Source organism: Branchiostoma lanceolatum, chromosome 5 (genome assembly GCF_035083965.1).
Source record: "Branchiostoma lanceolatum isolate klBraLanc5 chromosome 5, klBraLanc5.hap2, whole genome shotgun sequence".
Classification (NCBI taxonomy): domain Eukaryota; kingdom Metazoa; phylum Chordata; class Leptocardii; order Amphioxiformes; family Branchiostomatidae; genus Branchiostoma; species Branchiostoma lanceolatum.
This window is the reverse complement of record NC_089726.1, coordinates 13,073,345-13,088,508: the sequence shown is the minus strand read 5'-3', so window position 1 is coordinate 13,088,508 and position 15,164 is coordinate 13,073,345. Positions and strand designations below refer to the sequence as shown.

The 15,164-nt window shown below is 41.4% G+C and overlaps 1 protein-coding gene across 1 annotated transcript; it reads right to left on the bottom strand.

Annotated features, from left to right (window-relative positions):
• Positions 1 to 1,239: 1,239 nt before the first annotated feature.
• LOC136435244 (WD repeat-containing protein 87-like) lies at positions 1,240 to 14,993 on the bottom strand. Its single transcript, XM_066428551.1, has 14 exons — positions 14,237 to 14,993; positions 9,710 to 9,867; positions 9,214 to 9,337; positions 8,573 to 8,746; positions 8,224 to 8,421; positions 7,687 to 7,839; positions 7,379 to 7,468; positions 7,108 to 7,221; positions 6,684 to 6,825; positions 6,366 to 6,439; positions 5,997 to 6,153; positions 5,117 to 5,410; positions 2,420 to 4,975; positions 1,240 to 2,296 (listed from the first exon to the last, which is right to left on the bottom strand). The coding sequence occupies exons 1-14, from the start codon at positions 14,357 to 14,359 to the stop codon at positions 1,323 to 1,325; spliced, it is 5,331 nt and encodes a 1,776-aa protein (XP_066284648.1). The 5' UTR covers positions 14,360 to 14,993; the 3' UTR covers positions 1,240 to 1,322.
• Between the last annotated feature and the right edge of the window lie 171 nt (positions 14,994 to 15,164).

Genomic DNA, 15,164 nt, shown 5'->3' with positions numbered 1-15,164 from the left:
CAAATTTCTTTTTTTTTCGTTGATGATGCATTCATATGGACGTAACGTTAAAGCTCTGGACGTAAAGGGGAACGAAACATGATGAGCAAGGCGTGGTTAGAAACGGCTTAAAAATCTTTTGAGGGGAAAAAGTCTCATCGCCTGGACACTTGTTGCCATTTGAATTTGGAGATAATGTTAAAGTTTTACAGCAAGAAGGTTCTCATCTTAACTCCGGACATGGCAAAAGCAAGTTTTGAAAAATGATGTTCAAGGAAACACTAACGTTAGTGCTTATCTAAATTACAATGTAGCCGTCGGATAAGACACTCATGGAACACAGAGTCTAATGAACATATCAAATAAATCAGACACGCATATATGAAGCAGTAACGTTAGAAATCAAAGGAATATGACCTGTTTTTGTTTTGCTCAACCAGGTCAAATGAAAGTTTATCCCCGTTTGTTTACTGTCGCTGACGAGGCTAACTTGAATAGTTAAACATCAAAAAGCCTGCGAAGTCCAAGCCTACGTGCTGTTCAACATGGACATGTAATTTTCCACGGCTCGATTGTGCGTACGTCAGTTTCCTATATACCTTTTGCTTCTTTGGTTTCACTTGTACGCACTTGCTTTTGTAATGTCCACTCAAGTTAAACCGGAGTGAGGCCGGATTTTGTTTTGTAAACAATGCCAACAATAGAAACAAAAGATTAAAGACTGAAGTCCGCGGATAATGTTGAATAGCTATACAGAGGTCAAATGTTCGTCTTAAGTTCTGGGCAGTGCAGTGAAGTGCGATGGTGCCATCATGGACCATTATTTGCAGTTCTGTACAATCCGCCAGGAGGGGCACCTGTGGGAACTGCTAAAGTATAGTGGCCTCACACTGACGGTTTGACAAAGAAGCTTCTTGGAATGGCGGACCACAATCTAATCCATGTATGTTTTTCCTTCTTTGGTTACAAATACTAGTAGGTTGAATTATAGCAATCGTTAAGTGAAAGAAAATCTTGGAAATGTCAAGGAAATTCTACCTTTGCTCACAAATTTCGTCTGCCAAGTTACCAAAATGATTTTTTTCTGGAACAGCATATTTTCATTCAGAAATTGATGGACTATTTACTGACAATGCAATTGAACTTATTCATCGATCATATTTATTGATATCTATTGATCATATTGATCTTTCATAATATTTCAGATATCCACATTACATAATGTAACTGATGATGCAACAAATAAGCAGAGAAAATTAGTATTTTCTGCAAGGGTTTCAGCATATATTTGCTGACATCTCAATCTTTATTGTTGTTCAAATGGACAGGCAAAACTGGCTGCATTATGCCAGAATAGGCAAGGAAATCACTTTGCACACTTCTGCCCTTGACGGTGGTGGAGCAGCACTGGCGGCAGGGTCTTCCTCAGAATCTGGTCTTGAAGCTGCAAGTTCTGGAGAGGAGTAGTACCCTTGACACACTTTACATCTGTGCCCCCTTTTGTGGACACCACATCTCACTTTAGCCGCTGGTTTGGCACTTAGGTCTACCTCCGAAAGCTCAAGCTTCCTGAGAGTGCTGTTCAGGTTCCTTGCAGGTGGGAGGGGGGTAGACCAACTGTAAGTGGTACTAGAGGGGTAAGACCTACTGAAGGTCTTTTTGAAACTTTTCTCCTTCAACAGGCCGCTTTCCTGGATGGCCTGCACCCGTGTTAACATCTCAAGAGATGGCAATGGAACATGGAATGGCTTTTTACGCTGTCTTTGACCGTATGCGCCATCTTTTGTGGGTGCAAAGGTTGAGTTGTGTGGATACAGGACTGGTATCTCTGGTCGTTGTGGTGCCATTGTGGTCCACAGCATGTTTAGTGTCCCGAAGTTTGAACAACCGTAGCTCTCCACATCTGTGTGTGAGCCCAGCTTATGCGGAAGGCTAGTGATCCTATGTCGATCCCTTCCCTCCAGCTTCTGTCTTGCCTCTGGTGCAAAATGTGTTGCTACGCTGAGGAGGAGCCGTTGCCCCAGGTCACCTTTTGTCAATCGTTTCATGTCATTCACATAGACAATTGGTGGGAGGGCACTCTGCTTTGCTGAGGCACCTTGTCCGCTTAACTTCTGGGCACGTTCCTCATACAGTTGTTTGCGTCTTTGCGCTGCTGGTCTGTTGAACAGCCGTCGCCATTTTTCTGTGGTCTCATCATCTTCCTCCTCTTTGTATGAAGAAAACGATTTGTCGCTGTCACTCCTCAGTTCAAACGGGATGCCAGATTTAATAGGTGGGAAGTAATGTGTCTGCATAGGCTTCCGAACCCTGAAACCTGTAAAAGATAAAACACAAGAATTGTTTAATCCAGCTCACAGTGAAGTTATATTGACATCATAAATTCATCTGAAGCACATCACAAGCTATGCCTGAATCTATTGAAAACCAAAATACATACCATCCATGTAACTGGAGGTATCAGACATCTGGCCTAATCCAGAGTCATCATAGCTGGATTCAGTTGCAGCATAATCATCCGTGAAAGTCCTTCTAAGTCTTAGTTCCAGTTCCTCCACTGTTGGGGCTGTAGATGCAACATCGTCAGTTGGAGCTGTTGACGTTGCATCATCAGTACCTAATACAGTATCGTCATCATGGCATACAGATTTGTCATCAATAACCTCCTTTCTGTGGGATATGGAGGCTGTATCTGCATCTGACAATTCTCTGTGCCCTGCTTTGGTTGCCGAGTTTGTGACCTTGGCTACATGCCTAGTGCAGTCTGCTGGACTCTCACTTCTGCTGCTGCGTGGAACTTCAGGCAAATATCTGCTTTGGTCTTGTGCTGTCACTGTCTCCTTTACCATCCCAACTGGGCTGCTGCTTTCTTCAAGATCCTTGGCTATCAACATTTTTCTGATGGCCTGATTATGGTGCAACATTGTCCACTTCTTACCACTGGCCAGATCTCCCTTGACACGTGATGAGGGATGTTTGACAGTGGTCTTTGGTTGGGGGCGTTTTGGACGTGATTTGGCATGCCTTTTAAAGGACATGGTAGTTTTGCGACCGGCCTTTGAACTAGGAAGACCCCTTTCTTTCTGTTTTCTTGAAAGCTGAGGAGCCCCTTTAGATGGTCCTCCACTTTTCTTGTCAAGCTGGTCTTCCTTATTCATGAAGTCCAAGAAATCCATGTCAAGTGGTGGGGATGCATGTCTCTGGTCAATCCTTTCATTCCACATGGCTATTCTTGCATTCATCTCAGACAAGCTATCCTGCAGGGCTTGACCATGAGCCTTTTTCCCAACCCTTTCCTCCAATTCCTTCAAATTCTGTCTATCCTTGTTTTTGACCGGCTCCTTGAGAACCCCAACCTGCTGCAGCATTTGTGCCAGGTCGTGTTTGGTCTTGACTCCAGCGACTGTTACTATGGCATTGAGAGCTTCCTTTTGCACAACCTTGTCATTGTCTGCAAGAGCAGATATCAGAGCCAATAGGATGACCTTTCTGTCAAGCCCAAGTTCACCAAGTGTTCTCACTGCATTCCTTCTGATGATGGCATTCCTCTTGCCGAGTTGGCCAAGCAGAATCTTGACAACCGTGTCCAGCAATTCTTCGCCAAGTCCGAGCTCTTTATGTATATCTGTGATTGCCTGGCAGACTTTCTTGTGCCTATCTATATCACTTGTATCTTGCAACAAAGTCAAAAGAATGGCCATGACATTCTCCACAGTCAACTTCTGGTCAGTTAGCTTGTCACGAGGAAACCAACTGCAGTTGATGATGTTTCGAAGTAAAGTAGGGCCTTCCCACTCTTTCTTCTCCTTTGCTGGCTTTGCCTTTTTACTGCTGGGTGACTCAAGCTCATCTCTTGAAGGAGGTCCAAAGTTAACTTTCCTGAATGTGTAGTCCAATTTTGGGCCTGGCTTCTGCTCCCGAGGCTTCTCTTTCTTTTCCCCAAACCGGACAGGAGATGGAAGCTTCCACCTCTCATCATCCTCTTTGAGGTCTAACTCTGGCGAGCTGCTCCAATCTATCACTAGCCCTTCTTCATCCTCAGCTTCCTCCTCCTCCTCCTCCTCTTCCACATCTGGTAATGCACCTGATGGAGCAGCCTTCAGCTTCCACTCCTGCTGAATAAATCTCTCTGGAGGCGGTTTGTAACCAATGATAAACCGGATGACAGAGTTGGGGATGTATCCATCAGGAGCGATGATAGGTTTGCGCTTCAAGAGTGGGTCCTCCTCCTCTTCTTTCTCCAACCCTTTCTTTCTATCCTTTTCTGTGAATTGGTTTGATTTACTTTCAACTGGCATTGTATCTGTTGGCACTACTTCTTTTTCCTTGGCAACGTCTTCTTCTTCCTCCTGTACACGTGAAGGGATTGTTTCCATTGTCTCCAGTGGAGGAGAAAGTCTGATTGGTGATGCTGCCACTTGTGTAGTTTGAGAAGCCAGTGTCCGTGCACTGGTACTTTGCCTGAGATGGGAGGAAGGCTGGATTGAGAGGAATGATGAGGTTTTTGTAGACAATGGTATTATCGGCAAGTCCCGTTCTGACACTTGGGTTGCAGGTACAGAAAGGGAGGCTTCCAACTCCATCTCCCTCCTTGCCTTCAAGTCTAAAGGGAAAACAGGGATAGAATCCATAGTGAACAGTAGTTGCAGGGAAGGGTCATATGGAACAGGCTCCTCCAACTGTTCATCCAAGACATCGGTTTCAACAAGTTCCTCCAGGTACAGCTTTGGAAGGTAGTTCAATAACGGCACATAGCTAACATGGCTTTGGTAACCAATCAGTAGGTCTCCTCTGTCATTTGCAAAGCACACCCCTTGTAGAGTGTTATCCAAGACAAGTTCTTTGACCAACTTGTTTTCTGTGTTCCAGATTTTGACACAAGCATCCTTCCCAGTAGTTGCAAACAGGTCCAGAGTCCTTGAGCAGCAGAGTGCAGTAACCCCTTTCTTATGGTCATCTTCTATGTGGTGTGTGAGTTGGACTGCACAGGAAGATGCTGAAACAAAAAACACATGTTTTACACATAATTTCTCTTCTTGTAATTTGGAAGGTAGGCTCATAAAATCTACCTGAAAAGGAAATCAAACTCTGAGGATAGAATTATTTCCAGGCCTTTAATGGTTGAAAAGCAACTTACCTGACATGTAGGTTGTCTTCTCCAATGCCATTTCTTCCTTTGTGTATGTTTTGTACATGGAGAGTACACCATCTGTGGTCACCAAGGCCAGGATGTTTCCTACCATAGAGATCAGCATGGGTCTGACTTTGCACTGCACAGTTGACAGGCACACCAGCCTGATGGTGTCCTCCTCCACACCTATCCCCCAGATGTGCACACATTTGTCTGTCCCACAGGACACCAGGCGGGAAACAGAGCCAAGGATGCCATGGTCTGGCTTCCCATGTGACGAGTACAGAAATGAGACCTGGCCTGTGGTGAAAGCAAATCAGGAGTTATAGAGAAAAGCTGGTCCCTGGTGGCCGGTCCCTCATACACAATAGAAACTGGTGATTAAAAACAATCTTAACATTTTGAAACTTAAGAACTGATGAAAAGCTAACTCTGAGTTGTCCATACATCCTAACATTAATCTTCAAAGCAAATAGATAGCTGCAACACTAATTTCAGCACCATGGAGTACATTCAGCACCATGGACAGTACTACAAGACAGTGCTGTAAGAACATCTTTTATCATATCATCATAACCATCAGAGAGAATAGAATTGAAACTGAATAAACTGGAGTATAAAGGAAGGTTATAGAAGCAAATGGACTTAACAGGTAAGTAAAAAGGTCTATACCACCAAGCAATTCTAGACTGGGGTCAGTCGTCTTATGTTAAATGCAAATACAAATGTATCATTGCTATCAATTGGTTTTTATTTATTGGTTTTGTGGTTACCCATGCATGTCCTTTGTATTGTCTTTTTCTTGAAACTGACAATAAATGATGCATTAATTAATAAAAAAAGCATTTCTAGATGCCACCATTGTTAAAACCTGATGGACACTCACCACTGTGTGCTTGGATGTTGTGCATCTTGAGTTGGTCGGGAGAGTGGAGCAGGGAGAGCTGTCCATTCTTGTGGCCTGCAAATACAACTGCCTTTCCTGCTGTGGTGTCATCCTGCCCAAGTGCTAGCTCCATCTTCACCAGGGCAGCACTCAGAACCTGGGACAGAGATGCGGTTGTAATGTTGATAGAAAATGTGGCAACTGCAACAAGTTCTATACACATGGTAAAAAAAGTGGAAAGAATAGCAAAGAAGGGAAATGAAGACTGTACAAAAATGTACCTAGATGGAGGCAACACAAGGAGCTAATACAGTCTGTGACTATGTTTTCCCAAACAATATTATGCAAGCTGTACTCAGATTTACCTACCTGCTCATCATCACTCCCTGGACAGAGCAGCTGTCGAGGCATGCAGGGGTTGGTGGAGCTGTCATACACCAGAACTGTGAAAAGGGAAAAAAGACAGCTCATACATTGTCTACAATGGTGTTGTATGAAAAATATTCAGTCTATACTTTAATCTTGTTGGTATCAATTAAACAAGAAGCCAATGATAGGTTGAGGAAACACTTATGAAGGAAATTGTGTCCTTTGATACCCCTTGGATTATTCTAGTTGATGACAGATGCTTTCTGATAATGGAAATCAACGTTGTATATCCATATTTTAATGGATTACGTGACCTACCCTCTCCATCTTTTAGCACAGCAAAGATTTTGTTGGCACTGGGGTCATACACTAGGTTATCCAGGACCTGGTAGGTGGCCATGGGATAGATGATGTTCAACACTACCCCAGAAACAGCTGACAGGATACGCACACTGCCATCCTTAAGAGAAACAAACAAATAACAAACATTACTGTAACAGTAATATATGTGTCACATAGTGAATGAGGTATTGGTATGGCCAGTGTGACTACAGACAGCAAAAGCTGAATAGAGTTGAAGTGAAGTGAGTAGAAAAATCATGATAGTTTTGTCAATATAACGTTACATTTGTGTATTTTTTAGTTTTCTCTGACCTTTATTGATTGTACTTTTCTCTGACATTAAGCTGAAATAAAAATGACAATCCCATGTTATGACGTTAAACAGGACGTCAGTCATTACCTCTCCTGTCACTAGGACCCGTGATGGCAGTCCCACCCAGTTGATGCGTACAAGTTTGTTGACGCTGCAGTACACATGGCTGAAGGTAGAGTGGAACTGGTTCAGGTACCACACCTAGGGAACAGAAAAAAAGTTTCAACAAGACTTTTCTCACTACATAATGCTACAACAAATGCCAGTATGAAACGTAATGATTACCTTTTTTTCATTCATCTATGCTAAATTCTGCATGTAGATTGAACACACATTGCTTGATAAGTCTGTCACATACCTTGATCTGATGTTTGGTCCTGTAGAAGATAGTGCCTGACCCTAACATGCTCATCTCTAAGATGTCATCCCCTATGTCCAGGCGGTAGGTCTGAAAACAAAGGAAAGTTAGCAATGCGTCTTTTCCGTCTTATTCTTTGTATCAGAAGAGTTGCTAGAATAACGACTCACTACAATTGTCAATACTTAAAAATAGCTTTTTGTTTGATTCCAAGAATGGTTATCTAAAGCACAAGTTGGAGGTTATAGTATTAATCTGACCTATGGTGTAATGGCCATCTTTCTACCATGCAACAGAAATGATCTTACCTGTTCTAGAGTGTCCAGCCTCCAGACCCTAATGGACCCGTCCCTGGACCCAGACACCAGCAGGGGGTAGCGGGGGTGCAGCGCCAGCCCCGTGATGTGGTTATAGTGGCCCATGAACTCATGCACCTGGCTGAACACAATGGAGTTCCACACCTGAGGAGGGAAAAAGCACCAGTCCTGTATTGTTCAATCTCGCCTCACACTATAGATGACAGTCCATATTGGTTGCATTATGATAACAGAACTCCATGCCCCTCTCTGATCAGTGTGTTTTATCTTTGCCATTTTACAAATCACAATTTCAGATCATTTACAACATTCCAACATCTATTTGCTTTAACCTTCTCCCTGCTGTCTAACTGTAACTAATAGAGAATGGGGTGCCAAATGGCTACTTCAGTCTGCTAAAGGTTAAAGAAATAGGCATTGCTTGTCATACTGCCTATTTTCAGACGTCACAAGTCAAAATACAAAATGCAATAAACAGTCAGCTGTATATGCATGGTACAATTTGTGGTGTACAATGTTTGCTTCTACCTTCATGGTCCCATCTGTAGCGGCTGTGATGAAGTACTCCTTGGGTCTGTAGGCGATGCAGCAGCTGAGGTCGGCCTGGTGCCAGTTGGGCAGGAACCGCTCCTGCATGCGGCTGCTGTAGTTGATGAAGAAAACCCCGTCATCGCACATCGCTATCAGCTGCCGTGTCCTCCTGTCCACCTGTAGGTTCAGAACCCACTGCAAAATGGAAGAAGAAAATTATGCATTCATCAGAGGAACAAAGCAACTTAGAACCAGATTTTTGCTTCAAAAATTGCCTGTACAAAAAGGCAAATCACTCGGAAATTGAACAACCATGAAAACCTAGGTGAACTGTTAAATAATCTACCTGTTCTCTCGTCAGATCTGTGATAAAGGGCCTGGATGGTACCAGTTTGGCCCGGATGTCAAACATGCCAAGTCTGAAGGTCAGCAATGATCCAACTGTCCCCAACACCAGCTCATCAGTGTCATCAAGGAAGGCCATTGACAACACAGTAGTCGGCATGGGGCTCATGGACAGCTGTGGAAAATCAGAAATATATAGTTGCTGATCCACAGGACAGAGGCACCTGGCAAGCGGCCACCAAGCTCCCCCATCAGCATGCAAGTACGTCAAACCCCCAGATGATGGGGAAAAGAAGACGATAAACCAGATAGTGAGTGAGTGAGTGAGCGAGTGAGTGATTGTGAGAGAAACAAAAAAATCACCTTTGATTTAATCAGTATAACAGTTTTCACAAGGTCATTTTCAGACTCAATCCTGAGTTAATGTATCATTGTATAAACACTTTATTTCCTTCAAAGGTTTCCAGGTCCCTTCACACAATGAACAACTGATCTGATACTCAATAGACTTTGGTTTTGGGAGGTGACATCCGAAATCAGATCCTGTATTTTCTGACCAAACTGCATAGTCCTCAAAAATCAAAATTCAGTGTATCTGACCATTGGCAAAAAACAGACATGAATTGATAGAAAAGTCCTAACCTGTTTGAAGCCATGCAGCATGTCAGTGAAGATGTTGATGGTCATGTCACTGGAACAGTAGCCCACCAGGGCATGGACTTTAGGGATGCACTTCATCAGGGTCATGGCCGGGGTCACAGGATATCTGTGGTCAGAAAAGTCAACATCAGTAAGGTCACAATGAAAGAAGGAAGTGAAGTTAAAAAAAAAGGGTCAGATCACAAATAAACCGGCTTTCATAATTTTCTGTACTATTCTTTATTCTTAGTTTGATTTTTTTACCCTCTCAACTCAACCTAATGTACTTATATCAGTTCTGGTCTTTGCTTTAATAAAGCACACTCACCTCATACACACAATTGTTGGCATATTTTCACATCAGCCATTGAATTAACTTGTTAAAAGGGCACCTGTAACATAAACATGTATAAAACACACTTAACCTGCATTTCACTCTTACTTTTGACTTGAACTAATGGTCTAGTATATATGAAATGTTCACAACACAGTCACATACTTCTTGAGTTCAGCACCATTGGTGTCTGCGTCAATGTTCCACAAGTACAGCTGGTTTGTGACTCCCACTCCCTGATTGGCCACAAAGATGTCCCCCGTCAGGATTCGCTGGGAGCTCATACATCGCACAGGGTTGGGGTGGGATAGGTTGTGCTCCAGCTAAATGGACGAAATAGAGAGCAGGTGTAATATGCAAAGCATTTTTCAGGCCCCCATATGCAATCATTCCTTATGCTTACTCACTTGTACATGTATTTGTTGAAGTCTCTTTTACCCTTTTCAATATAAGATACCACAGACACTCAGTCCACAGTAATGTGAGATGCAGATTAACATGCATGCTCTTCCAAGTTGAGGAGTGGTTGTAGAGTTTGGTTAGGTTTTAAGATTGCAAGTTGTAATGAAGAGATCAGAGGGACCCATTGTGCAAACTCTGACATTAAGCAGCCACTTGTCTTTTCCAGTCTTGTAATATTAAGGCACACATCAGGCAAACAGCTACCAGCATTTCAATGTCAGGTTGCAGTCAAAGGCAGCAACAGTCTCGGATCTCTTTTCAGCTATATGTTATGCTCCAAATGTTATGTATTGGGAGTGTACTATAGCTGAAAAAGGGATGGATTTCAGGCTGAGGTATCAACATTTTCAGGATTGAATTTTTCTAATAGTACAATGGACCTATGACCTTTGGCGCTGCACTTGATCCATGGGTGCCATACTGTGGCAGTCAAGGTCACAAAGAGAGTTTGACCTTATCATGTCATGGGCCAATAGGACCAACTTAGTGTCTGTGTCACAGTAGATTGATTCTGACTTAGGGAGGATTAAACTTGATAGTATGCGAAAAAAGGTCACATATTTGAGTCCCCTCTAAGCATTGAAAAAGGTAAGCGGTTGAACCAGACTGAGGACATTTAAGCATGACACTTTTTCATCCCTTTAATGCATTAAACATTGTTGCCATCCTGCTGCAGATAAAACTCTCACTGACAAATTTTCTGATCTATAAAAAAAAACTTCTTTTAAAACTTTCATCCAACTTCGAACAACTTTAAAGTTCTTATATATCTTGATAGGTTCTTAAGAAGAACAAAAGACAACTCTCTGTTACATCTGAAGTCTGGACTTCAGCTGACTGTTTGACCACAAATTTAGGTTCACTTGAGTAGCTCAAGGGAAACACAATAAAGAGCTAAAAATATAATTTCAAAGCAAACAGAGACAAAGCCAGAGAAAACTGAGAAGCTGAAACTCGGACGGCCTCTTCCAATGTCTCAGCTATCATCAACACATAACTGCTTACACAAAAACATGAGCTATGTCAGCTTTAGATTTACAGTCAACAAACTAGGAACATCGACTCCTTCGACCTTGTGCTTGAATTGTGTCTTTAAACTAACCTCCTGGCACTTAAGATCACATTTGGCAATACCATAAAAGCACAATCTGATTCTCACAGTAGATAATGTGGCTCCTAAAGTCAAAAGTTACATTCTTCTTACTAAAACATATTCAATTATAATAATTGTTTATGTTGACACAAAGCAATTGAAAATCCAGCTGATCGTTTGATTCTTCATATTTTGGAACTCAAACTATTCTCAAACTATATCTTTCACGATTGCCTTGAGCAAGCTAATATTTGTGCACTGCGTAGCCTTACCTCTATCAAAGGCCTATATTAAACATTAACCATATCAATTTTCCGTTAACGACACCTCCCTTTATAAGCCCCTTCACAAATGGTTTACCCAAGCCTCATAAGTGTTGAAAATATGGACTACCCACTTTGGAAACTTGATATGTAATCACCTCTGTCCAGTCATTGATAACCGCTAAATGTCAAGTACCGCAAGGCCAGGAAAGAGCAAACAGTATCATTAGAGTAATTTTCTCTCCTTTATGTTAATGTTTGTTGTTGGCAAAGAAAACTACTAGCCGATCCTGTATAAGCTATTGTGGTCATGGCATCAAAGATTTTGCTATTTCACGGTTCTTGGAGGCTAAAATGTTCAGACATTCCAGGCTGCTAACACTTCACTGCAGAAACTTTTTGCATTTTAGACTTTGATAACTTTTACAACTTACTGTCATGGCTTGTAGAATAAGATGGAATAACGTTAACTCAAATCTTTAGTCATGTGTACTCAAAAATTTGAGGAGACTTGACATATGCAAACGAGTCAGACTATCCAGTAATGTTATACAGCTAGAAAAAACACAGCAGGAATACCCTACATGGCTTTCAAAGAAAATATTTTGAGATTCTGAGAAGGCTTCACATTCCCATTTAGTCTGGCCAGGGAACTTGCCTCCCTGATTGTTCCATTAGCGTTCCCCTCAAACCTGTTGCTAATAGCAACCATGTAAACAGAGGCATTATTTGTCAAGCTCTATGTCAGAACAATTATAAAGTGCAATAGGTTTTACACCCTTGATCATGCTATTAAACATGTGACCCCAGAAAATCTGCACGTTAGTTACACTGAGAATAGAATTCCATGTCATCAGTATTTTTTTTCAAAGTCATTTTTCATATTTAAGCCCCACATTCATGCAGTTGCAGTAATCTTTGACAATGTCAGCTGAAAAGACATGGCATGCCAAGCTAACACTCATGAAAGGGATTTGGTATGTGTATAAACTTGCTGTGCATGGTGTCTACAAATTCTACAATAAGAAATCTGTTTCTATGGTTTATTTTCATTGTCCTTTTCATTTATGATAATGCTAGTGTGGAGAAATTTTGTGTATGTCTTTAGAACACACCCATACACTGGGTATTCGTGACATAAGTTTTGCCATACACTTGATACTGCTTAGAAATCAGGAAACAAAAAAAGACTTTACTGTTTACAAATATATTAAGCTGATGTTAATGGTACTACTGACACAGGCCAACTGGATGGGTTAGTAGAATTTTTTCACAAAACAAATTCAAAAGACCAACAAAACGATCACTGGATTCGTGCCATGTTTAGACCTGAACTTTTGTCAAGCAACCAAAGTTCATGAGGCACATGATTTACAATACAGGAATGTGCTGAACATTTATAGATCTGTTGCTATGGACAAAACAATGTTCCATGACATCATAACTTGTTCCTCAATTATGTCACAGGCCCTTACACATAGTTTGTTGTGCTAAACAATTTGTATCCATGGATACAATCTAACAATAATAATTTACCTGCAATTTTGGCTAAGGAAGTATGCTGTAAAGCTAAATTAGTCGCCAATTCTGTACAAATCTTCTGATCAAAAACAGATGTTGTTTGTTTCATTGTTTCAAGCACTGATGACCTCTGATAAAACTGCACATATTTGAGTGGACTTTGTGCCAGTAGGGCCACTTATAGTGTCATATTGAAGTAGGTTTTCTTGACAAAATACAGACCATTTCAAAAACAACTCTGTATCCAGTTGAGCTAAATATGTCACTTTTGAAAATTGCAAAAAGACTGGAAAAGATTGTGACAAATGGAAAGGACTGGTAAAAGTAAAGGTAGTCATTAATTTTTCAAGTGAAACATAAAACCTTTTCTATTTGATTGATAACATTATAACAAAAAGCAAGGAAATATAATGTTGAAGACAACCTTTCTTTGGTTGATATCACTAATGAGTCAATGACGTCTAAACCAACTATCTTAGTACAAAGACAGCAATGCATTATTGATACTACCTTGCACACAAGCATATTCTTGTCCCCACAACTTATCTGAATAGCAGCTGTTCTTATCAAAATGTCAGTCAATTACTCATATACAGACTGATTATTTTATAGCTCAAGAACTATCAAAGGGTGGAACTGAGCTTTCCCAACCAATTTATAACAGTGTTTGTCATGCCTGTAACATGAGAACATGGTTTCTATGGCAAGATTAGTGCTAGGTACCATGAAATCATTCTCAGAGTGTCCTAAAGTGAGAACACCTTATCTTAACAAAGCATAGTATGACAAAGGTGGTTTATCTGGTGTGGGCACAAATGATAGTGATCAGTTCAAATCATTAAGTGACCTATCATAGCAAGAAAAGTATGTTTTTTCTCAGGCATTTTGTTACCAAAATAGTTTTATAACTGGCTGTAGGGAATGTTGTCACACATTTTTCAATCCTAAGGCAAAGAAGAATCAGATCTTTGTAGCGTATTTTGATGACTAATTTTTCCTTCAGTATCAGAAGTATGTTTTTGTAGTTGAGTATATAATACTCAAATCTTTAGATAATGCCAACAGAAGGGACTGTTAGAGATTTTATAGACTACATGACTATTTACTTCTATTTATTGTTGAAATGGTTGTTTCCTTCACATGACTGGCATGAGTAAACTGTACCAAAAAGTTTTATTTCACAAACAGATCCATGGTAACGAAGAGGCAACAGTGACAAATGGTTGAGAGAGGAAGGGCAATATTAGGGGGGGGGGGGAGATTTTTAAACATTTGATTGAGGTGCAAAAGCTTGAAATTGTATTGAATCTCGAAGGAAAAAAAGATATGTGAAAGGATCGTTAAGATGCTTACCTGTAGTCCATAAGGAATGGTGACATTGTCGGCGTTTCGTTGGGAGTTCCAGTTCTTCAGTTTCTTCTGAATGTCCAGTTGGACGTCTTTCCAAGGCCGGAGTTTGCGCGTGGTCAATGCCATTGGCCCTTCCGCTGGGCACTCCTTCCTTTGATGCCTTTAAGATTCTATCGGACTCAGGGTCAGATATAGTTTTTTCGACCATCACATCGTGAGAGTTCTAGAACAGACAGTTGTTGCATCACAATTACAAACCCATACACGCCCCATCGTTAGTTTTCATGAGCCGAATTGTATGAAGCCCGCTCTTTCAGAGCCCCTGACACTCAGTCTGTGCTGTAAGACGATGAAAATTGAGAACTCTTTCGGCAGCCGCAGTAAGAACGAGTAAACGAAACTGCAAAAGGCAAATGTTCTGTAGTGTAGTAAGCAGTGAATCCGTACAGTAGGCGGCAACCGTACCTCCGTATTAAAGCTCCCTTGGCGACCGCGTCCCTAACTTTGCCCACCCCTTCACAAGAAGCAGTTCAATGGGCGGGGCTGTTTTCTTTTTACACAGCAGTAACAGTTGCTATGTCGCAAAGTCTGACCTGAAAATATCTTTTCACCGCATGTCAATGCTGTAATCTTCATAACCCCGCCCGAAGGTCCCGGTACGGGACACGGTTGTCACCGACTGCACGTGCCAGGCGGGAGTGTTGGGAACGAGCTGTGGTCACCTGGGAAAGTTTGACCTGACGTCATAGCTATCGGACGATTCTAATCGGGAGGGTGGTTGAAACTTCATTCGATTTTATTGTAAACGAGACTATGCCATATCAATAGATTTGAATACCTTTAGTCTCGTTTTTGATATCAATACTAGTAGTTTTTTGTGTTTGATATTGATTTCCCCCTGAGTTAAGGTTCATATAAAACATAGTACCCC